Here is a 24,440-nt window from a genome sequence, read left to right on the forward strand (position 1 = left end):
TTTAAAAAGCAGTTTTGTGTCTCTGAGGTTATACTTGGAACAGTGCAGTACATCAGATGTGTAAGATAACTCATCCTACCTTCTCTTTGAAAGTCATCGAATGATGGAATTCAACAGTTGCATTATGTCTATGGCCAACCACTTCCTCTGTTCATCGCTCAGTCCTGCATAGACAACAGCGAGTCTACTTTTCAGTTCTTTCCGATTTCCATATTTTTCACTCAGGCGTTTAACAGCAAGGAAAGAATGCTGCCCTCCAATAACCTCATATGTGTAGCCGTTAACCTAGAATAATAATGAGAACAGGTTTTTGAAACAGGACAAGTTAAACATTGCAATAACTGTTCACTTTACATACGTCAAAAAGCTCTACTTTGTGAATGCCAATCATTACATACATTTTCTCTTTCTTATCAGAAGTCACCATGAAATTGTTACGCTAACTAAAGAAGTAGTCTCCCCTATCTAGAAATGTTGTGATTATTGCTATTCAAACAGTACAGGGAAATCAACCAAAAAGTCTGTGGTATATTTAATAAATTTTAACATCATTGATACATGTTTTGACATTCAAACACTAGGTGAAGATAAGGCACAGAATAAATGTGAATGTGTTTGCTAGTAGAGGCCATATGTCCAAAGATAAAAATATTGTAAATACAGCTAAATGTGTATAGCACATTTTGCATGCATTCATTTCACAGGCATTGAGTTGCATGACACTGCTTCTGTCTCACATGCAAGTCATGTACATTTCACAGGGAGAAGTTGAAATGTATTTTCATTACATTACCCTTCCATATATTGACCCAGATGTTGTTTAGATACATTCTCAACCTGGAAAGTGTTAGGACACAATGCGTGCCAAGCAAACATAGGTAAAGTTCAGTTCCAAGATACTCACATTGGACTCCCTAAAGTTCTCCTTTGATTCATTTTTCAACACAACAATTAATGGTTGATATGCCTCATCAAGGTAATCCTCCATAGCTGCTTCAATTTGTCAACCCATTTGTCATCAGGAGCCCTTGCTTGCTTCCCTAGTTCCAGTGCGCTGATATCAATTAAAAACGGTCCTTAAGAAAAGACAAACATTACATTGTCATTGGGAAGACAGCAGGATAATATACAAATAAGATTTTTCTAATAATTTTTTTATGTAAATGTTTTCATCAAAGTCTGACACACCATACCAAAGATGTGCACAGAAAGACTTCAGTTATCATCTGCTAGCACATGGCACTTGTCTTCGATAGAACATCACAGCTTGATATATCACTAATATTTGGTTCATGTTTTGATGGTGAAAGTGTGTCAACTATGGGTGGACTGTTAACCCACAGAATTCTTATTAAACAACTGTTCCTACCATCAATCATGCCACTTGAGAAACAACTTAGGATTGGCAAGTACACATAACTTTATGTGAATATTCTTGGGTTGTGTAAATGCTTTTTGTGCAGACAATAATATACATGTATGAATAGACTTGTCAAAAAGCTCAGGATTAGTCACCTACTGAAATCCCCTTATGATGAGCACTAAAGCTTAAATTAATAACCAATTCAAGTTTATTTCTTTGTCAAAAATCAGCAAGAATTACTCAATTAAACCAATTCTTAGAATTAAAATAATCAACAGTAAACACTTTCAAACCATACACTTTTTATAAGGTTAACCAGGAGCTTCATACTGACACTAGTGATGTTTGTCAGCTGCACACGACATAATAATTTAGACATTTTGTTCTTCATACCGCATTGAAGAATGAGCGAGTCTTTCACGAGCTTCTCTTTTCTTGTACTTAACCAAAAAGGTCAGTGTTGTTTAGTATTTATCTGCACTTTATTTCAAATACCTCAATTATTCCTCTTTGCACTAATTGATATTGACTAGATTTCCTCAAAGAGTGTTGTCTTTCCGACAGATAAGGGAAACATAGAGAAATCTTTGTCAAGCTTACCAGTTCCAATGTGGCAGTCCCTGATGCTTTCTTTCATCGATAGCTCCTCCTCACTCATTTCTTTGTTGAGTTTTTCAGCCTTCTTTTTCTTTGAAAGTGTCGGTAGCACTAATTGTTTTGCAGCATCTGTCAATTTTCTCTTCTTTGTGCTTCTTGATAAGGGAGTATTTGACCTGTGTAATTCATCAAATAAAAAGAAATGTTGTATTCAACTCAAAGTAACATATTGGTTTCAATGTCAGCAATAGGTCTCCAGAGATTTGGACCATTTCCCTTCACATTAATGCTTTATGTTATTACAAATCTTTGGACAGACTACCCGTATTACATGCACTTCAGTCTTATATGACTTTGAGCATTATATGTACTCTAGCTTTTGCTGTATTTTGTTGGTTGCAACTTGTATTCTCTTTGCTGCTTCATATGTACCAAAGTAGCTTGGTGAATCTCATTGTGCTAGATCTCTTTGTAGGCTTGGTTACAAAGGACTGGAATGTTTGCATTCATACATGTGTGGTTTCTCTAATTTGGTACCTGAGAAAACTTGTGATTTCATAGTTCTGTGAAATGTGAACCATGTTTCATTTGATTCCACTGCAAAGGGAGTGTAACAGAAGGTCACTAGTTCAAGGGTACAATGACCATGAATCAAATTACACAAATTTAGAAGTTCAAATGGTTAAACTCATGATACGTATGGTCCAAAGAATTCATCAATGAATTGTCATGGGTTTTGTTTTCATCAATTGTGTTTTAGTCTCTCAGATGTCGATGTACTTACATACTAGCTGCGGGACTCATCACATCATCATCATCATCATCTGGTGTAGACTCTATGCCATTACTGGAACTATGACTAATATTTTCTGTTGTTTCTGATTCACCCTCTGGCTCTGAGTCATCTTCACTGGAATCATTGGTCAGGTTACTCACACTTGACGCAGGTGAAGATGTGTCTTCCTTACCGGACAATACTGAATTAAAATGATCACAGAACTCCTGTGGACTTCTAAGGTCTCTGAATTGGCGACACACGTCATTCTTGTTCCACACAAAGGAAGAACGTAGGAGCTTGTATGGATGATCATTTTTGTCAGTAAAGTAAACCTGAAAAAAAAACCAAATATTATCATCATGGTTGATGTATTTGGCAAATGCAGAATACTTATATACTGATTTATCAATCAATGCTAACAAACCATGGTCCAACCATCATGAATATTCTCACTATGCAGACCTCATCACTTTACTCAAAGTGAGTAGTTTGCATTAATTGATGAAATACTTTGCTGCAAGAGTGAAATACTTAACAAGTTGCTTCATTTTTCGGCAATGTCCATCTCCACTGTCAGAGAAAACTTTGCCTAAATCATAAACTGTATCATTGAAACAATAAGGTGTGGAAAGCCAGTCTAACCCTATTCCTGCCAAGTCCATATTTCACCATCACCTCAAGATGGTTAAAATTAATGAAACACAACATATTCCATATATTGTGTATTTAAAAAAATACTGTGCATTTGAAGGTGGTTGAAAACATAAATACTGTAAACTTGATTTTTTGGGACTAAAGATGCTATATAGACCAAGCCAACCAGGTGAAAATACGTCATGATTTGGCTCAATACCGCTTTAACTAACTTGGCTGATGCACAAGTGAGGTTACCCACAATTCTCCATGATCTGTACACACGGAGATCACTCACTGAAGCAAATTTCTTCCGTACACAGAAAAACTCTGTCCAAATTTCAAAATTCCCGCAACATAGTTCTCATAATCATAATTTTCTGATTTCTCACTGTGAATAATGAGACGAATAACCCCTTTTCTGCGGAGGAGATAGCAATTTTGTAATTTTGTCGACATAGATTTTTGACAGCCATACACCATATTTTCAAGGAAACTAAGGGAATAAGTTGCATCTGTGTTGGCAAAAGAAAACGTATTGACTGATTTTTAATGTAGTAATGGCGTGTACACGTCAGACCAACAGACGTGTATCTACACACATCCATGCACGGGCCGCGAAGCTACCGCGGACTTGCAGCCAACTAGTACTATTTTCAAGTAACTGTGGTATAGAACTTCCAGAAAACTCGAGGGTCTTTGACAATGATTGTGGGTCGAACAACGGTCATGCCATAGCATTGCTGCGAAAACAGCACTGCCACTCCTTGACATGTTCTTTTGGGAGTGGGGTAGCCACTCCAATGACCAAGCTACAACCGAGTGGCAAAGGCTACGGATTCGCAGCAACCCATAGCACAGCGTCGTCACCGCCAGGGTGCGGTTAAGAGGATATTTCGTGTCTGAACGAATGTGTTTAAATCAGTCGAAACGACAGGAAGGTTGACATAGTGGATTGAATTCCGAGTGCTTGTCTATCATAAAAAAATCTTACCAATTACTTTTGAAGCATCTTCAACACAGCATTGGTTGAATGAACACCCTGCGACCATGCCTTGCGAGACGATGCTTTGGGCAACGGCAAATGCTCACGGAGTGACCTATAAAGTGACCTTCAATATATACCGTAAACCGGTATGTTGCCAGTTGTCGCAAACCAATCTAGGCTACTGTGTAACAGTGATCCTTGGCCCCGGGTGTTTTCTTTTACTTTTTTCCCTCACGGTATATCATGTATGAATAGTTGACCATAACAATTCGATGTGTTATTCCGGATAATTCAGACGCCTTTAGCCTAGCCTGTCCGCAATTCGCACGGTTGCCGCCGATAGATCACAGTCACCTGTGATGTATTCCGCTCTGCGTCCATTATGCTCTCCGTATAGACGTGTGTACATATGCCTGAGAAAAAGATTTCTCAGACATATGTACACATGTCTATGGGGCGCATAGTCCCAGAGCTGAATAGATCACATGTGACTGTGGATAGATACCTGGATCGGGCCCGGGGTCTCCTGCGCATTATTATTCTTTGCCTCCAAACTTCTCCTGAGGGAAGACATCTCCAAAGATTCTTCCTTTGGATCAGCGACGGCGCCGTTGAAATACTTTATTTTATTTTAAAACACAGCGCACTTCGAAAATGCAGATATCATGAAGGGAATAATCCAACAAGACATCACAGTGCATTGCCAAACGAAAGCCTGATAAAACATGAAACAAATAACAAACACAAGTACTAAACTTACCTTGATTGCGTCATCGCCGATACCAGAGTATGCCTTGATTTCGCTACACTGCTGTATACAGCGCTCGAGCCTCCTTTCTTTCGGAGCCTTGACGGGTTTTCTCGATAATCGAATATGATGAAGATTGAGTCGTCTGACTTCTCGAACCACCAACCACGAGCACGAGTCATCTTGTTCAGCCTGAGTCAGCTTAGAGCACGCAGAAAGAACGGCAGGAACCTGACAAGCAAAACACTTGTTGAAGGACCGTGGTCCAGATTGTGCTCATAGTCAAAATATTCCGCTTTTATAGCAACTGTTGATCAGTGCCGCATGCAAATTTAGTGAGGTACAGGCGTCATGCAGTCTGATACTCTACCTGGAGTCGACGCTAGGTATGCAAGAACGATTAACACCTCGTTAACGAAAATTCATCGTCTTGTAATCGTTGAGCAAGACTAATTGCTGGATATCTTGTTGTCCGTGTGTGACAGTGACCAACCAATCTGCTTGCATACTGGCGCATTTTCCCGATAGCATATATCAATGATTACTGTGGTTTGCAGGTGGATGTCGAAGATACAGCCATAAACCTCTCTTAATCACCATTTTACAAACAGGAATGTGTAATATGAAATTACAATAAAATATCATGTTGTTTTAAATATTTCCTATCATGGAGGTAAAACTATTTCTTTGTTCCTATGTAGACAATTTGAAATTCATTTCAAGTATAAACAAGACAAATCAACGCCATACACACGTACGTACGGTCGATGTTAGACCCGGCCCTGGCTGTGCGAGCGTGTCGATCGCGTGTCAGATCTACACAATGCGCTAGATCACATGACCGGAGTTTGGAAGTTTTTTGTCAACGCAAGAACGTATCATTTTGTTCCCTTGAATAGAAGCCCGGAATAGAACATATCAGAAAATTTGTACCGAATTTATTTACAGGGTTTGTAATTGTCTCACTTTTCGAAAATCATGACATTCATGGTATAAGCCTTGCCTGATGTCAGGATTTGAAATCCCAAGGTATGTCATTCGAATCGACAGCTCTCTGGGAATTGTCTCATGACTACTGTATATGGAAGGCTAGTAATAAAAATATAAAAAAACATGGAAAGCAGGAAATAGATAGAATCTGTATATTTGTTGAAATGAATATCGACCTGCAATAAAATCTGAAGTAGGCCATGAAGATACTGGTACCTCAAGAATACGATATGGTTGTCTCGTCTTGTCAACATTAATGATAATTAGAAACCAGCATTGCCAACACTGTTTCCGGTAAACGTACTTGTACTTCCTAGAATGATGTAAAACAAACCTGGCCTATGTGGCGCAAAGCCCGTACCACCAGAAATACCTGCAGCAAGAAAATCATGTACGGGTGCAAGAAAAAACGAATAAATATATTCAAATTCAACCTTTGCTCTCGGTAGTTTGACATCACACTACTCTTGTCAAGTAAAAATTCCAACGATTAAGTCTAATTCAAAGAGGGGAAAAGACCACAAACTCAATATGTGACACAAAGACGCTATGGGCTAGGCAAAGTCAGTTTATTTTGACCGATTGATGACGGAGACCACGAACCCTGTCTAGGCCCAGGTACAGGATTACATTACAGGCCACAAGCGAGAAGAGTTGATATTACATGATGTTGGATATATACCATGAGACATATATCTCAATGAATATATAGCAGTATAGCGTCCAGTACCGTCTAAGTTTTCAGAGCAAACGCTATACCATCATACTATCGACAGGCTAGTTTGATATACTGTAATTTTCCAAGCTAGATCGCATTTTTTGCAAGTTTAGTTGGTTCCCGAGCTTTTCGAGCTGAAAGATATTTTGTGGTCGCACGCAGAGATATATCTAATTATCGAAATTTTCGAAATCTCTTAGTCTATCAGACTTTTCAAGCTAGATGATATTTCATTACAAATGTCACTGATTCCAGACAATGGCTGGTATAAAAAGTCCGATACCGTCGAATAGTATCAACTGTAACGCCTAGGTTTTGAAGTTAGGCGATAAATTATCACAACTTTGACTAGCTCAGTAATCTCACGATTCAAAGGTGCTTTCAGAATCGATGGAAATTTTTCATGTTTGGTAAAGGTTATAGAAATCGCCATGCACAGGCCAAACATCAACCGATTGACAAAGAACTTTGACATTTAAAAATCTGCCAGGGTACGCATGCTGCTATAATCTCTCGCTCTCATTTACACCTGTATGGATTTACGCCCTATTGTTTCTTCTCTGATGCCAATCATGTCTTGTACTTCCTGTCTGATTGCCCGTGAGAATGTAAACATGGATTCTGTCACATAAAACGAATAAGCATCTATGACATACATTTAATTTACTGGTCTCCAGCAAGAGGAAAGATTCGACGAACTCAGAAAGATATATATATAAATATATCATGACGCGTATGTTGGGGCAAACGCTAAATATGATACACTGGTTCGATCGTTGTGATGAATGCGGGGATACTAATTTGGTCTCCTGGAAATCAGACGTCGCTCGAAAATCATTTTTGACGAGCGACACTGCCGTAATAAAATATCGTCAACACGGTCCCTCCACAACATTTTAGTGCAACATTTTAGGTAATCTCTTTCGTGAAGTCTTCACGTCAACGATGGTATACGATGGTCTTGGATATTATGACAGTTCATTTTTGAGATATTTGACATCATGGCACCGGCTGAATTTAGTGTAACTTTGCCATGAGCAATGCTACTATCGATCTTTCATATTTTTATACCATATGATTGTGTCGTTATTTTTGCTATCGACACTAAACCATATATTTCTCGCTTTGCGAATGTCTCGTGTTCATGATAAATGCAATGCGTAATTAGTTTTCACACTTTGAACAAGTAAGGAAAGAGATGGAATTAACTAAATTCAATTGCTTTTTGGCTGCGTGACAGGTACCACAATTATTTCATCTAATTTTTGTGAATGTCACTCACTATTTTGTCGAATGTCAAAACTAGCACAAGTAATTATTTCAAATTCTCAATATATAACACTATACTATAGACAGTACTGTGTGGTAACTTCTACGTCAAGCCTGACGATACGTTATTACAAGTTTGGCTGGTTGAAATTAGCTGATATAATAGGGAGCACCGTCAATTCTTTTCAAACTACACAGTATTTTGGTTCATTGTGGTAGTTTCCCACCGAAAAATACTCAAGTACTATTAATAACATCGTCCAGTATTGCAGGGCTCGAAATTAACATTTTAACTTGGTAGTACACTTGGGCTACCATTTGCTGAAGTTGGTAGCCCAGTGACAATGGCTGGTAGTCCATGAATATTTTAGTTTAGGGATGCTGTACTCGTTCGACTATAAGCCCCGGTTCAGCAACACAAAATAGCAGTAAAACTAGGGGCTTCAACTCGAGAAACCCCATGTTATGTGTCACGAACGCTTAATTTATGTTAATTTATATACATTTTAACACTTTCTATCACTTTCAAAATCGGCTTACACATCCAAAGAAATTGTAACTTTAGTAAAGAAAAACAGAAAAAAAATATTCTCATGATCTTTATGAACTGGCATGCCTTGTTACACCCGAGTCTATCTATACAGAAAGTAATACATTGATATTGATCGACAACCATCGATAAAAGACAGCGAAACTCTTGTATTACTATTTCAAATCAAACTGATTACACAATCTCTTGATATAGAAGTGACAGTTTTGTGAAATTTCAGCATCAAAACCCAAAAACTCGACACAAGTACGTCTTGTATGCTGCCGATCAACAGCATAGTGTGAACTGGCATGCAAAGACTGCACACCGTGTGACGGAAAAGCAACTCAACATTCTAGTATCAAACGCTCTGCATCTTGTGAAAATAACAACATAGCAGTGAAAATTGTAATAGTCACCAGAAAAAAACTCTTTACAGATGAAAGGATAATTTATTCAAACAAATGAAACTGTATGTTGATTGCATTTAGCTCGTCCGAAAGTGACGGACATCGCACGCCAAGTATTTCATGTCCCAGGCTTTGGTAGTCCGTGTGGGCTACCATTTCATGGACTTTGGTAGCCCCAGGGAAAAGTTGGTAGTCTGTGGACGCGGGACTACCGCTAATTTCGAGCCCTGCAGTATTGTTTGGGTTTACGAAAGTGGATGATTTGGCTGACTCTCAACAAGATGACACGTGTATCATACTCCAGATCTCTTCTTACCTCCATTGTCAGATGTTATCGATAGCCACGGTGGATAGAGGGACTGTGTGATAGCAGAGCTAATGTTGTCTAGCTATTCAAGCTAAAATACATTTTTTTAACTAGTACTTTTGGCTCACTCGGTGATTTTATGATTCAAGGGTACTTTCAGAATCATAGAAATTTTTAAGTTTCGGAAAATATTCGTCAAGATGAGGCCAAGCAACGGCCAATTGCAAGTGAACTTTGACATTTTAAAAACCTGCCAGGTACGCAGTTTTCTACAGCGGCTATAATCTCTCACTGTCATTTACACCTGTATGGATCTAATCCCCATTGTTTCTTCTCCGACGCCGATCATGTCTCGTAACTGCCTGTCCGATCGTCCGTGAGAATGTAAACATGGATTTTGTCACATCACGATTAGGAAACTCACAGGATTGCTTTTAGAGGAGAATAATTATGATAACATAAAAAGAAAAGGCATCCATGATATTTAATTTTACTCGTCCCATACAAGCTAAAAGCTGCAACGAACACCGACAACTATGATGTTGGGTCTCTCGGAAATAAGACGTCGCTCGAAAGTTATTATTAGTCGAGCGACATTGTCGGCAAAAGCTACTGTTGTCATAAAATACACTTTGACTTAATAACCTAGAAATTATCAGCTAGACGTATCGTCACACATTCCTAGATTTTTTTGTCTTTGGTATCATATACATTCAACAGCATGGATAGTTTGGATGACATTGTCAGAAATCTCGGCCAGTCAGATTGTGAACTCAACCTGACAAAAACGATATTATCAATAGTCTCTGATATTTTTCCTGTTCATATTCGAGATAAAGGATGTCGCCATGGCACCGGGTGAATTGCATGTAACTTTTGCATAGGTGTCGCTACTAGTCGATCCGTAGTAGTTTTGACTACACGATAGTGTCATTAATTTCTATTTTCGATTCTAGACGATGTATATCTTGCATTGCATGTTTGGGTGTTGAGCTTTCATGATAACAACTATGGGTTCAATTAGAGGCGACATAAAAAGTTCGAAGTCTGATCAAAAACTGAAATCTTTAAGTTTATCGCGCAACCTCCCCCCACCTCCCACCCAAACCCCCATGAAACTTAATTGTTGAATGTTGATCACAGCTTCCTAATATTTCCTTACAGTGATACTCAGGACTGGTGATATTGCAACATTATTCAAATGAAAACACCAGTTAAGTTCGAAAAATTTCCCGGTCTGTCACTGTACATATAACATCAATATCAAAGTATCAAAGGGTCTCTATTGACTTTACCGCGAAAGGAGCGAAAATGTGTAATTACTCAGGGTTTTCACAAGCTGTAGAATATCATTCAGGGGATAGTGTCAAAGTACAGGGGGAGATATTTGGGGGAAAACGTGCAAAAGTTTTGATGGGAGAGCAAGAGATGTCCCCTCTCCCATAAAAAAATTTTAAAAATCGCTGTCTGCACTGGTACTATCGGAGAGAAGTTTTGTTTTGCATTAAGACCGTTTGAAAATGACATTCGACAATGATATTTTTTCAATGACAATGATAATTTTATTTGATTTTTTTAAATTTTTGCATGATCAGTGGCTGAGGAACAATTATTCAACAATGCAACAATTTACAATACATCTAGACGCATTAAGGTGCGAAATTGTGTTTCTACCGTTTCTAGAAAGTTTAGCTAGAAGTTTAGAAAGCTAAATTAGAATTGTCTAAATCTAAATCTAAACTTAGAAAGTTAAGCAAGAAACGATAATTATCGCTTTCTAAATAGCGTTCTAAGTTTAGAAATTAGCTGAAGTTTAGAAAGTTGGGCCTCGAGTGAAACATGTTTTCGAGGATATATCGGATAAAAACGATAATTATCGCTTTCTAAATAGCGTTCTAAATCTAGAAAAAAGCTGAAGTTTAGAAAGTTGGGCCTCGAGTGGAAACATTTTTCCAAAGATAATCGGATAAAAATGATAATTATCGCTTTCTAAATATCGTTCTAGACAGACAAGACGTGGTTCAGATTATCTTTGTTCCACGATGATCGCGTCCATTGTAGTGCAAATTAATGCTAACAGCCTTATCAATGCCTCATTAGCATTAACTTGAATCACAACTTTATCAGCACAAATTGACGCGATCGTTATGGAACACACCTTGGTCATTAGCTGAAGCAGTACGGTTCCTTTTTGGTCTATTGGACAATTCACATTTGGGCTTTGGATGTTAAAACTTACTTCCGGGGGAAATAGTATTTTCCAGGCTATACAAGAAAGCTCCTACATGCTCACACTTTTTAATTTAAAACACTCGGGAATTTACAGATGACCACAGAAACTGTGAATCAACCTTTTTTCCGACATAATCTTGAAAGTGTTTGCGGGACTTCATCTCAAGCACTGCACATTTCACTGTGAGCACGCAGCTGGAGATGGCAGCCTGGCCGCAACACTTTTGATAAGGCCAATGCATTAATTTGCATCACTTATGGGAAGTACTATATCGTCGGTCTATTGGACAAGTCACATTTAAGCATTTGCTGTTAAAACTTACTTCTGGACTGAAGACTGCTCCTACAAACTCACACTTTTTCCATTGAAACACTTACGAATATACAGATGACAATAGAAATGGTGTACCAACGTTCTTATCCGATATATCTATGGAGAACTTTTTCTACAGTAACTCAAACTCCGACTTTCCAAACTTCAGCTAATTTCTAAACTTAGAACGCTATTTAGAAAGCGATAATTTTCGTTTTCATCCGATATATCCTTGGAAAAAAATTTCAACCTAAGGCCCGACTTTCTAAACTATACAGCTATTTTCTAAATTTAGAACGATATTTAGAAAGCGATAATTATCGTTTTTATCCAATATATCCTTGGAAAAACCTTTTCTGCTCCAAGCCCGACTTTCTAATCTATAGCTAATTTCTAAACTTAAAACGCTATTTAAAATGCGATAATTATCGTTTTTATCCGATATATCCTTGGAAAAAAATTACAACCTCAGGACCGATTTTCTAAACTACAGCTAATTTCTAAACTTAGAACGCTATTTAGAAAGCGATAATTATCGTTTTTATCCGATATATCCTTGGAAAAAGTTTTTCATCAGAGGCCCGACTTTCTAAACTAAAGCTAATTTCTAAACTTAGAACGCTATTCAGAAAGCGATAATTATCGGGGTTTTATGTATATCGTTTTTAGCTAGTTTAGCCCCCATAGGGAATACACGTAGTTTAGAAATGGCTTTGAGGAACAGACACAATTCCGTACCTAACTCTCTATACGGCTGGTAAAAGAATTAGCTCTCGGATATACCAAAGATTGTGACCATTAATTCATTAATTCTCCGTTGGTTTCATATCTCGTGTCTAAAACTGGTATCGAATATATGCATGGTCACCCATTCATTCAGTATCTTTCAACATATCAAGCAATATATATCGTATCTCGTATCAAACAAATTCATGAAAAAATGTGCGACTTTGTCCCTTGATTGCTTTCTTTCCCCCCGATTTCCTTCTCATGCCAATATCGAACAATTAAAGATAGCTGGCTCATGGCTCATACAGTGCGACCGATTACTGAAAGTATGCGAACTCTACGAAAGGTCAAACCATTTTCAATGACGCAAAAAAATGCTGTATATGAAACTTTAAATATTACGATTTTTGGGTACGAGAGTCTCATTGGCAAGAGAGTACCCGACACATCATAACACAAACCGGTATATGCATGATCACTTTCTAGCAGGCTGTGCGTGTATGTCCAGCGTAACGGACTTGGGTCATTTGTAAAATATTATATTACCCTAAAACTTAAGACTAACAGTCAGAGTCAACTTTTTTCCCTTTCAATCATTATTTGTTTGCAACTTTGAAATTTTACAGCCAGAGAAACGACTTCGCCAGCTTTGCAATTTGTCTGGCCAACACCTGATTATACGAGCAATTTATTATTATAGGACACTTACTTTTGACCAAACCAAAGTAGGATATCTTGATATTGTTTCTGTCGGATAAAAAAGTTTTTTGGTGGGTTACCCCTAAAACAAAACAAAACAAAACAAAAAACAAACAAACAAAATTAAAGCATCCGACATCGAGCTTTTGACGTTGTTTCCTAGTTCCACACTTTGAATTTTGCTTTGGTGGATGTAAAACTTTACTGTACTGCAATAATTGAAAGTATATTGATGGTATCATTCGTGTTTATGTGTTTAAGTATGGCTTTCCGATAGGCACCTTGTGTTCAAAAGTCTAAATAGAAGCTTACAGTTTGTGTAATATAAATAATGAATACACGACTATACAATATAACAATGTCATACAGTATCAAATAGTGTCCAATATTTTTATAGGCGACATAGACATACCATGTCATAGGTGACATGAGTCTGTAATGACACACGGTAAACTTATCGATACTATATATCGTACCCCTATCGACATTATCGGTAGCATCGTATGTTTCACAGGCGTTATTGATCTTTAGTCCAATACAGCAGACGATACCAGATAGTATCGGATAGGCCTACTATCGAATTTTATTTTGTTCATATGTCAGAAGCGACATGTGTATCTAGCGAAATCAAATTGATATGTTATAAGTGTTATCGATGGTGTCGATATTTTCTTAATTTAGCACTTCTAGGATATATGTATATCCGATGCTAAACGTTTGTGCACAGACAAAGATCTTTTCGTGTTGTCTGTAATGTCGTGCCTATATGCTGGAGCTTGAATGACCAGTGACCTTATTCAGAGAGCATGTTGGGATCCATAAGCTTTCGAGATGGCTTCGAGGGCTCAGGGCCATATTAAAAGTAACACTGTACTATCATAGAATTATAGAATTACGGCTTCGTCAACAGTTGAGCTCTCAAACTCGCTCAATGTTTGGAAAACAATCGATGATTAGTTTGCAGGATATTCTCGAATTCAGATTATTATTTATTCAAAGGGTTATAAACGCGATTGGAACTAATTTTTGGATAATTGGATGGTGAAGTAGTGTCGATTTAATCTGCAAATGTAAGCTCATCTGCTTTCCTTTTTAAGTTACACATTTATTTTTATAGTAATGTGTAAAATTGCAACATTGAGCTATAGAGCTTAACAATTGTGATAAATTTGAAAGATATGAAGATCCTATTATCACGAATTAGTTCCAATCTTGCTTATAACATTTATAAAGTGAACATGGCATGAAACTTACTTCTGCAGGTCAGCTTGATAATTTTATTTTGTGAAAGCAAGGGCTATTTCTGCTTGTTGCCATCTGTTCAGGCAGAATAAAGCCATGTTTGTATTGTTTTTTCATTCTTTTTAGTCAATTCTCTTGTGTTCTTGCCACAACTCTAGGCCTATAGAAAGTTTTGTAGAAATTGCCGCGCCTCCCTCAATAATTGAATGTAAAGTCACCCCCCCCCCATTTCCACTGACCCTCACTGTAAAAAATAATGTTCCCTTCATATATGCTATATACAGTTTCTCATCCAAGAGCTCGCACCTGTTATACCTTGAATACTAAATTCAGCTTGACCCCGACATAGCCGGCACTGGATATCGGGTGTGTACGTTGTTGTTCTTCACAATGATGTGCCAGGCTTATCACGACTTCTCAACAAAAGTATATTTTACATAAAGAGGTTCAGAAAATCGCCCCAATAATGAATGTTTACTCTTTTCCAGTTTCTATCATTGTTGGACAAGGATGCCAGAGTTTGCCATAAAATTGACCACGGCCACTTCTTATAAATGTACGTCGTGATGATAACCATAATTTATTATCCATTTTGTCTGTCAAAGCATGCATACACCTGGTAACAGAGCTACATTCCAAAATGAGCCTCAATTTGAAAAAATGTATCACATAAACTTTTGAAATATATACTACGGAAATTCTGTAGCATATACATATACAGATGCTGCATTTTGCTTTTAATTTGCCTGTCTTTAAAAAAAAACCCATGGAAATTTGGCTTTGTGGGGTGACTTGTCTCTGTTGACAATGTACAAGTAGTAGCTGCGTATAGGGCCTACAGGAAATCATTTCATGTGTAGTAACTGGAATCATTTCAGTCTTAACACAATTCGGGTCCGTTAAAAAACTAGACTGTATAAGAAGCACTCAAAATGGCTACCAAATAACCTAACTTTATTCATAATTTCCAGTGTCAGCACCCTGTACTATACCTGGAACAAACTTTATCACTAAAATTGGTAGTGGTTCTTTAAAGATTGAGATCTCGATGATTTCTCGTCTGCACATCTGTGATTTGCTGTACCGTGTAAAAAGATGCTTCTTTTTTCTTTCAAACTTTCCAGCATTCTGGAGCAGATGCTGTTATCCTGTACTTCCATGTAAATTTGGTGCAGCATTAAATTTCTCTATTCGTTTTGTCATGGCATATAAAGAAAAGCATTGTGACAGAAAAAAACAGGAAATATTGACATTTCAGCATGCGCATGAGGGCGAAAAAATCTTCTCAGAAAGGAAATGAAAAAGAGATGCGGTTGACAGAAATAAATCAAGATGACGCAGCCAGGAAGAGGAATGATGCTTCAGAGTAAATCTTCTAACCAACCCCCAACCCCCCCCCCCCCCCCCCCGCATATCACATCGTTCACTGTGTTACTGGGTTATCCAGGCAAAGAAAGATTGTCTACTGTCAGGCGAAGTGATGAATTTGGCGAAATTGTTTCTGTTCAAAGTTGGCACCGACCACAGGCTTACGATCAGAAGGCGAACCGCAAAACCGTCACTGGTGCAATATACATGTATCAGTGATGGTTTGGCGGCTCGCTTGCATTTATTCGAAAGCAAGTGGCACCGACCATCGATAAATTTTCATGTTAAGGTGTGTCTATAGTGCGATCTTTTCTTTTTCCGCCGAGACGCGATCAATGTTGCGCTGCCCTTTCACGGTCCCTCCGGGCCGTACTAATATACTGTAGTTCTTTAATCCCATGCCACATCGAGCGGGGACTGCTGTTTACATACATGACATTATGGTAATTTTATGCAAATTTCATCCAATATCAAATACAAATACACCTATAACCTTCACGCTGGTATACGCGTACGTATGCTACAGATCCAAACGGGGATCAAAACCAGCCAAAAATAAATCGCGTCTGACTAGCTCCTGCATATCAGTCCGGGTTATGTCCATAGAGAGGATAGTACGATTGACCAATCAGCGAACCTGCCGCCGCCAACGTCATGAATACGTAACCATGCAAACCTGGCTCGTACATTGCAACGAGTTTGGAACTTTTCGGCTTGATTTCGCCCTTTATTTTTAGCACTGGGTAGTTTTTAGATGTAGACGTTACGCACAATGTTCAGTCCGTCGAGATGGTGACCGACACAAGTGGTTAGTACATTGAAAATTACTTATTTGGATGAATTTCCTGGCCGGGTACGGCTCCTAGAAATCAGCATTTGACCCTTGTAAATCTACAGTAAGTTATTTGTCGCCAAATATCGCCTATTTTTGGTCAAATTTCAATTTAACCTTGCCATCTGCAGTATGCAGAATTTTTCAAGCTTTACAAAGATGGGTCAACTGTTTTAGTCGGTCATCGGAGCACGATGGAGCACGATTTTTTCGATCACCATGCGTTTCCCGGTCCGATTGACGGCAAATCGACCCTTCGCTCAGAAAAACGCGCGCCGGATCAATCGCCAAGAAGTTAACCAAAAGCTGGAAAAGAGAACGAAAAACGTCCAATAACTCTTTGTCGAATATGGTCAAGGGTAAAGAAACTCAGAAAACTATTCCTTAAGAAATCTTACAATTTTTAAACACGGTAGAACGTCGCCAATCGGCTGGAGCTAAGATACTTCCGGGTAGCCAACAGTCTCACTCGATCGGTGGATCTGTCAGGTCATATCGCGATCTGAACAAAGTTAACCAACGTAACCTTTGACCCTTGTTACATATACAGTACGTGATTGGTTCTTGCCTTAATTTCATTACATATACGGTACGCCATTGGCTCTTCCTACTATCCTCTATATGGACATAACCCGGACTGCATATAGACACGCGTGAAGAAACCAGGAAGGTACCACCATACCAACAATTTCCTAACCGATAGCCAAAGAAGAACCAATCGCAATATGTTACACATATGCAGAACTGGGTATCCATTCAGCGACACGCTTTCAAGCGGCGAGGCACCCTCGGCACCTTTCGGCAGAGGTCATCTTGTTGCAGATGACACATCGATACTTTCCTCTCATCAACCACAACAGAATCCAGCGATTCATCATCACTGTCTACTCACCAAGAAACGGAAACAAGCCACACTAATGAACTATCTACACATTGTGACAGTGAGAACGCCAGTGAGTATGCATCAAGTTCAAATTCATGTGACGATAGTATGAGAGTACGGCAAACAAAGAGACGCCGTCTATCACAGCCACTCAGAAACTATTCCATTTTGTACCAGGTCACATGTTGCAAAAACGTATGCATACAAGATTTTTCTCCCGCTGAATTAAAAGATGTAGAACTCACATTCAAGGACATTGGTAATGAAGTGAAACAGAAACAATATATCCTCGACAACATTAGACAACATTCCGTTCTCAGTATGAAAGGGAAACGAAAGCACACGGAGACTGATTTCCGCATTCTCGGCAAGCCTGTTTGCGTAAAGGCATGGCGTGAAATGCACAACATCAGTCAGAAGCGGTACGAAAATTGTGTACGCATGTACAAGGATGGTGTTTTCAACGTAGTACACGGTAATGCCGATCAGATAAAAATGAAGAGCAAAACGACAATGGCGTTGACGTGGATGCGCTTCCTGTTCGAGCGAATTGGTGATTGGATGCCGCACAAAACTGAAGTTCACCTGCCGAAAACATCATCAAAGAAAATGTTCTATCAGAGAATGTGCAAAGAGTTTGAAGAGGACTATAACATAAAACCAGAGGACAACATAAGCTATGAATATTTCACTACAATTTGGGCCGAGCATTTACCCGAATTTAAGATTCCTAAGGTGAGCCACGGTCTTACAACATACATGTATTGCTAAATTACTGCTGATGGCAGTCTCAAATTCAACAAGTGACTGCTCTATTTGATCGCTTGCAAACAATATCCGCATTGTTTTGGTGTTTACACAATAACAAATTATGCATAATAGTCGCTGCACATTGTTATGACTTGTGCTTATACTTTAATGTCCTGAACTAAATCATATGGAGGGAAGTACAATGAAAGACTTCTGTCATAAAATTACAATTAAATTTGTGGTATCGATGCATTAGACTATTCAAACCTTACTAAACGTGTTGGCATCAACTTAGTTGGGCTTTGGTAGTCACTTTATAATCTTAATTTATGTAATGATAGTGAACTGAAATGGAGATCAACTGGAGTGAACAAATAGCGATAACTTAAATTAGCATATGAATACTTTTGTATATAGAGCAGGTTTGCAAAATGACTTAGGAATTTTCCTAACTCTATGATTAGAATAAATTACCAGGGTAATGCAACTAACAACTGCAGGGCCAGGTGCAGGCATGCATTGTCCCCCCCCCCCCACACACACACACACAAACACAACTTCTGAATCATTCGAAGGGAAGGGAATGCCGTAGGTTTTGATCATTTTGTGATTCCTCGTAGTTTTGATTGATATATAAGTATTCAAAATGTGATCACAATGCAATTGCATTAGTCTGGCCACTACTACCTCCATGATGTTGTTAACTTGCCATGATGTATGGGTCACAGTCTTACAACACAAAAATATGAATGAACATATCAGTGCAGGGTATTTTTCTGCATTTACTCAATATGACAGCACTAATTGAAGTTTTCCATCTTGTTTTCACTCGTTCATATTCATTCACAGACTTCAGAATTCGTTGAGTGTAGCATATGTGCACAGTTGAAAGAAGACCGAAACCGAGCTAAGACAAAACAAGAAAAAGAAATCATTTCGGAATTGCTGAAAAAACATTTTGTCCAAGTTGAGTAAGTATTTTGTGTATGATAATTTTCATGGAATGTTAATATTATGTGCTGTAAATGTGTCCTGCCTTGTGAATATTGTTAATTGGTTCCAATGTTTATGATGATATATGCTGTTTTCAGGACTGAAATTCAATGGAAAATTCTCAGGTACGTCACTAGTGCAGACACATAGATTTGAAACAGGGGAGACCAGTATGATAGGGGTCCCTTCATTCATTATATTGTTGAAAGCTGCTAAATTTGATAATTTCAGTGCTTTGCTTTTTTTGTTTATGAACTGCTCTTCTTGATCTATTTTGCATCATACTATAATAAACCAAATGCCACTATTCTTCCTGTCAAATTTGTCCATCTCTGTGTAAGAAGTAAATTTTGTTATATTAAGAAATGAGTTCAAGTCCACTTCAGAATTCAATTTCCTAGAGAATGTATGTGTACTGTAAGTTATTTGCTGTATACCATTCAAGTTATTCATTGTTTCATGGAGTTGTAAGCATGTGAGCTGAATCAATCATGAAGAGAGACAAGTGTTCAGAGTTCTATCCTTGGACAATACTCTATCTTGACTCTAGTATTATATGTCGTCATAATGCACTAGTTTGTTTGAAATAAGTTGATTGAATGACTGTGATACTGATATGCCATTGACCAAAACAAATGCCAAACATAACCAACATAACAACCTCACAAACTAATAAATTGCCATACTATGCATTTGCAAAATAGTTTTTGTTTTTTTAACCCCGTACCTGCACGCATACATGCATGTGTATTGGCTTTGGTATTCACAGTTGTACCTGTGTCTTTTGATAGCAGTGAAAAGCTTCATTGTTACCCAGAAGGTTGATTTTGTGAAGTATCATAGATTAGTATTGAGAATGTTGATATTGTATCTTTTATGTATATAGGACAGAGAGAAAGGTGTATCATGCAACCCGAGAACAGGCAAGATTTGAACCTGATGAAATAATGTGTATAATTCAGGATGGAATGGATCAGAAGAAACAGCAATCCCAAGACTAGTAAATGAGGATAAGATGACAAGCTTGCTTGCCCGAATACGATTGCATATTACCGGTGAGTTGTTGTCAGCTTTTGTCCCATAGGCGATATGCCACACCAAGCAATGGATATTAAGCAATAAACACCAAGTAAAATACTTTATGTACGTTCTTGTAGATTTATGTTTATGAATGTATGGCACACGACACTAGCGGTACACATCCCAAAGATCTAATGCGGTGTTCCGTAATTGTACAAGAACGTATATCCAGTATTTTACATAGGGAAAGCACACCCAGTGACGGCATACCATGAGATTTTGATCAGTTCACAACCTATTTGCACAAAGAAGAGCCATTGTATACAAGAAGTGAACTGGTCAAAATGAGTGGTTTACTATTGCTAGATGTGATTTATTGCTATTATATCATAACAGTATATTGGAATTCTTGCACTGATGTCAGAAAAGGATTTTTGCTCTTGCTGAAAGCTCATGCAGGTGCCAAACATGATATATCACGTATATACCATGGTTCTTTTCATTCTCAACCAATCTGATAGCTACATTTGTGCCATCAATATGCTGGTATGATATAATGCAATATATTGACCAGTTTCCAACATATATTCGCAAACAATGACAAGTGCTAATCTGGAGTGAAGCGGTCAAAACCTAGTGGTATATCCATTGCTCAGTTGTCGCTAACACAATTTACTCCATGCTATTGTCCAATAATAATGCAACTGTGCAGATGCCAGTATGACATGTCTCTGAAAGTGCACAAATTTGTGTTTACAACACAAACGATTGTAGAAGTATGTGGGCCACAGGATGAAAGTTCTAATTTTAATTCGATATATTCATGTAACACAGTGTTTTAAGGAGGAAATCTGCATAAAAATCTTCCCCTATTGTCTGTTGTTATTTCAATGGGAATATAAGAAGTCATGGGTGCACTGTGGAACTGCTGATGATGCATGTCATTTTACACTGAGGGTAGTTTTTGAATGCTGGTATAATAAACAGTGGCTATAACCATCTATTTGAGGTAAACACTATCTGTTTCACTCAAGGTGTAGCACATGTTTTTGAAACTTGCATTCTATGACAAAAACAATATTTTTTTTAGTTTGTTAAGATTTTCAGACATCATATGATTGAATGACAAGGGCCTCTTTTTAACATGGTAAATAAGGAGATTCTTGGATCAAACCAAACACGTTCGATCATAGCTGACTTTTTGACATTTGTCCAGATTTACAAAAATTAAGCATTTATAGTGGAAATTTCAGCTTGTAATGCAGTACCGTGTCGGTGTGTATCCTGTAACGACTTTAGAACCTTGAACATATCTCCTTTGTACCGGTACATGGATGCAACCTGGACTGTTTATGAGATTTTGTTGGAAACAAAACTTATCATTATGTAAAATTAAATAAAAAATATGACAAATTATATACTCAAGAATTATAGGTCAAGCTGATTTTATGACTTTGTAATTATTTTTCATGTATGAGAAAAAAGATTCAGAAAAACTCCTGTTGCATCAGCCAGTCCATGAGTGCAATACTGGTATCATTCCTCTGTTTACCTCAATCATGACTCCAAAGGGATATATGATTATTCAGATGATACTAATATTATATAGGGCTCAGCCCTTGGTGTCACGCCAGGCGTTGAGAGTAAAAATGTAATTTGTATCGATTCATGATTAGTAATCATAAAGGATAAAATAGAATTAATTGTTACTTTCTATATACATTTGTACAAGTATGACCGGTTTAGGGCCTACCCTCTAATGACAGTTCACGTACATGATGTCGACCCCTTTAGGTATAGATTTTCTGTTATGTGTAAAAAAGTTTGACATAAATTTGCAATTTTTACCATGATTACTATATATTGTGTTTAACAAGGGACGTATTGTGCCATCATTAACTTTGCAATAGTAACTGTACCGCCCAACTTCCGATATTGTAAGCTGAAAACCAGTGTTACTTCTAAAAACGGGTAAATTTTGCACATAGTTATTGACACAGAGGGCGCTTTTCTAAAGTTCAATCCCAGCATTCTTTGCAAATGTTCTCGTTCATATGCACGACAGTTTTCTCTCTTCTTTTAATTTTTAGGCATGATAAGAAATTTTGTATAAGCGACAGGGTGGATAATAATAATTACTCGGTAATAAAAAAGAATATTATATTAATAGCATGTTATAAAATAATAGAGAGCAGGTTTCGAATGTGTTTATTTACGAGCACTCAAAAAAAACATGGCGGCACCCACGAAAGAAGGGTACACTTCCGGTTACTCGCATAGTATATTATGAATACGCGCATGCGTAGTCAGTAAGCCGCTGGCGCGACTATTACAAGGGAGGAATAATGAATGGGGAGAGGAGGCTGTGTGTGATTGTTATGATTGCTCAGTAATTTTATTTTAGGTTATATCGCTCATATTGCATGTCTGCATGTCATATAAATGTCATTGATTCTAATAGTCAAGTACAGTGATTGTTAAATAATGTATGAAATAATTCTCCCAATATTTTTTCTTTTCTCTCCAAAATACAGGCAATATTATCCATACTAATGTACCAGGTGGTAAAATAATACCGGCTTATGTTGACCTGTTGAACTATCCACACGACAGCAACCTATCCATGCACCTGCTGCTGCAAACATTGTTTGACAACCGAGCCCGTTTATCCAGATGTTATTTACTCAATTAGACAACTGCTATCGTGAAAATAAAAATCGATACATGTTAAGTCTTGCTCATGTGTTGGTGCAGTACAAGGTATTTGATATGGTGAGTTTATTTAGTAAACAGTGTTACTTTAAATAGATCCCTCATATTAAAGCTCCAGAAGCTGTATCTTTTGGCTATTTTTTTCAGAACTTTTGTTTTGTGGTTTCCCTAAACTTTCTGCATTGAATGCCTAAACTGTAATTTAATGCCAAGTATTTAGCATATCAACACAATCTATATGAGTGTAATCTGTATTGTTATTGTTGAAAACTGTTTTCAAGTCCAGACTAGAATTCATTTGTAACAGTAAGCAATGATCACTACACACATACAAGCTGCATTGACCCAACAAACACCTGAAATTTCTGCATGACAAATGGATTTGGGTCAAACACTGTAGTTGATATACAGAAGCAGAATACTGAAAAAACTTGATACAAGTTACAGCTTATGTGCCTTTAAAATAGACAATGAGTTTAAACGGGTGTGATTATACCTGTAGTGTAAAACTTCAAAGGGAGGTTCGAAGGTTGATTTTTACATAGCTTTTGGGTCGCTTATTCTGGAAAAAGCCATTTCCCAGCGATTTCTTTGCCATATCACATGATGAAAGCGCCAAGCATATTCTCTCCCATGATCCAAAATAAATTGAGTTGAAGAAGCCCTAAACTACAACTTCCACTACTATTTTTATCTGTTTTTGTAAAAAATTGCATGAGGTATGAATGGTGAAAATGGCTTTTCGGAATAAGTGACACTAAAGGCAGCACATACGCAAAATCAGCCTTGGTGAACTTCCCCTTTAATTTCAAATCAGGCACAGAGTTATCAAGATATTTCCTTATCTCTATCCTCTATGGAAAATGGTAAATTAAAGTGAAAGAATACAATGTTTTTCCATGTGTTTGAATGGTCACTATTTATTCAGTGATGTATCCTTCACAATCACAGGTTGACCTTCATTTCCTACCGGTCGGTCATACTCACGAGGATATTGACCAGTTGTTTTCCTGCATCAGCAGACACTTGAAGAAGACAAACATTTATACAATGGATGGTAAGTTTTAATAAAAGGAGTGACATGATTTGCTACAAACACCAGTATACCCCCTTGCATTAAGATTATGCATTCATGATATTGTACAAAATGAGAAAACTACCATATAAGTTTCTGATAAGACGGCAGGTGTCTGATACTAATATTGTAATTTCAGCATTAACTTTCCTCAGATTGAGTTTTTCAAGTCACTCCATGCCAATAACCAATTATCTGACCTGGCCACTAATTAGAGAAGCTACAGCGTCATTGATGGTATTTTTTAAATTAGAGTCTTTAC

General features: G+C 37.7%; 3 protein-coding genes across 5 annotated transcripts in view; 2 read left to right on the forward strand and 1 right to left on the reverse strand.

The window, feature by feature from the left end:
• LOC139134749 (calcium-activated chloride channel regulator 1-like) overlaps window positions 1-24,440 on the forward strand; it is a 75,106-nt gene that overhangs the window by 22,561 nt on the left and 28,105 nt on the right. The window lies entirely within an intron of this gene.
• LOC139134750 (uncharacterized) overlaps window positions 1-24,440 on the forward strand; it is a 50,206-nt gene that overhangs the window by 10,672 nt on the left and 15,094 nt on the right. Inside the window, exons 1-5 of one of the 3 annotated variants that reach the window (XM_070701773.1) lie at window positions 17,539-18,363; window positions 19,228-19,349; window positions 20,258-20,426; window positions 22,926-23,163; window positions 24,055-24,160. The exons of 1 other annotated variant lie outside the window; for it this stretch is intronic. In XM_070701773.1, coding sequence (XP_070557874.1) covers window positions 23,065-23,163; window positions 24,055-24,160 — 205 coding nt within the window. In that variant the 5' untranslated portion in view covers window positions 17,539-18,363; window positions 19,228-19,349; window positions 20,258-20,426; window positions 22,926-23,064. Of the gene's footprint in view, window positions 1-17,538; window positions 18,364-19,227; window positions 19,350-20,257; window positions 20,427-22,925; window positions 23,164-24,054; window positions 24,161-24,440 lie in introns of those variants that run through there. One more of the 3 variants, XM_070701772.1, reaches the window with a different exon arrangement.
• Window positions 145-9,345, reverse strand: LOC139135995 (uncharacterized). Its single transcript, XM_070703814.1, has 6 exons — window positions 9,340-9,345; window positions 5,120-5,338; window positions 2,745-3,070; window positions 1,964-2,136; window positions 905-1,076; window positions 145-285 (listed from the first exon to the last, which is right to left on the reverse strand). The coding sequence occupies exons 1-5, from the start codon at window positions 9,343-9,345 to the stop codon at window positions 952-954; spliced, it is 849 nt and encodes a 282-aa protein (XP_070559915.1). The 3' UTR covers window positions 145-285; window positions 905-951.

This window comes from Ptychodera flava, chromosome 6 (genome assembly GCF_041260155.1).
Source record: "Ptychodera flava strain L36383 chromosome 6, AS_Pfla_20210202, whole genome shotgun sequence".
Taxonomy (NCBI): Eukaryota; Metazoa; Hemichordata; class Enteropneusta; family Ptychoderidae; genus Ptychodera; species Ptychodera flava.

Bases quoted from the DNA above. Each gene is read 5' to 3' on its own strand.
- LOC139135995 (XM_070703814.1), bottom strand. The intron at 3,071-5,119 runs GTAAGTTTAGTA...TTTTTTTTTCAG, and splicing joins TCGGCGATGACGCAATCAAG to GTTTACTTTACTGACAAAAA. The intron at 1,077-1,963 runs GTAAGCTTGACA...TCTTTTCTTAAG, and splicing joins GGACTGCCACATTGGAACTG to GACCGTTTTTAATTGATATC.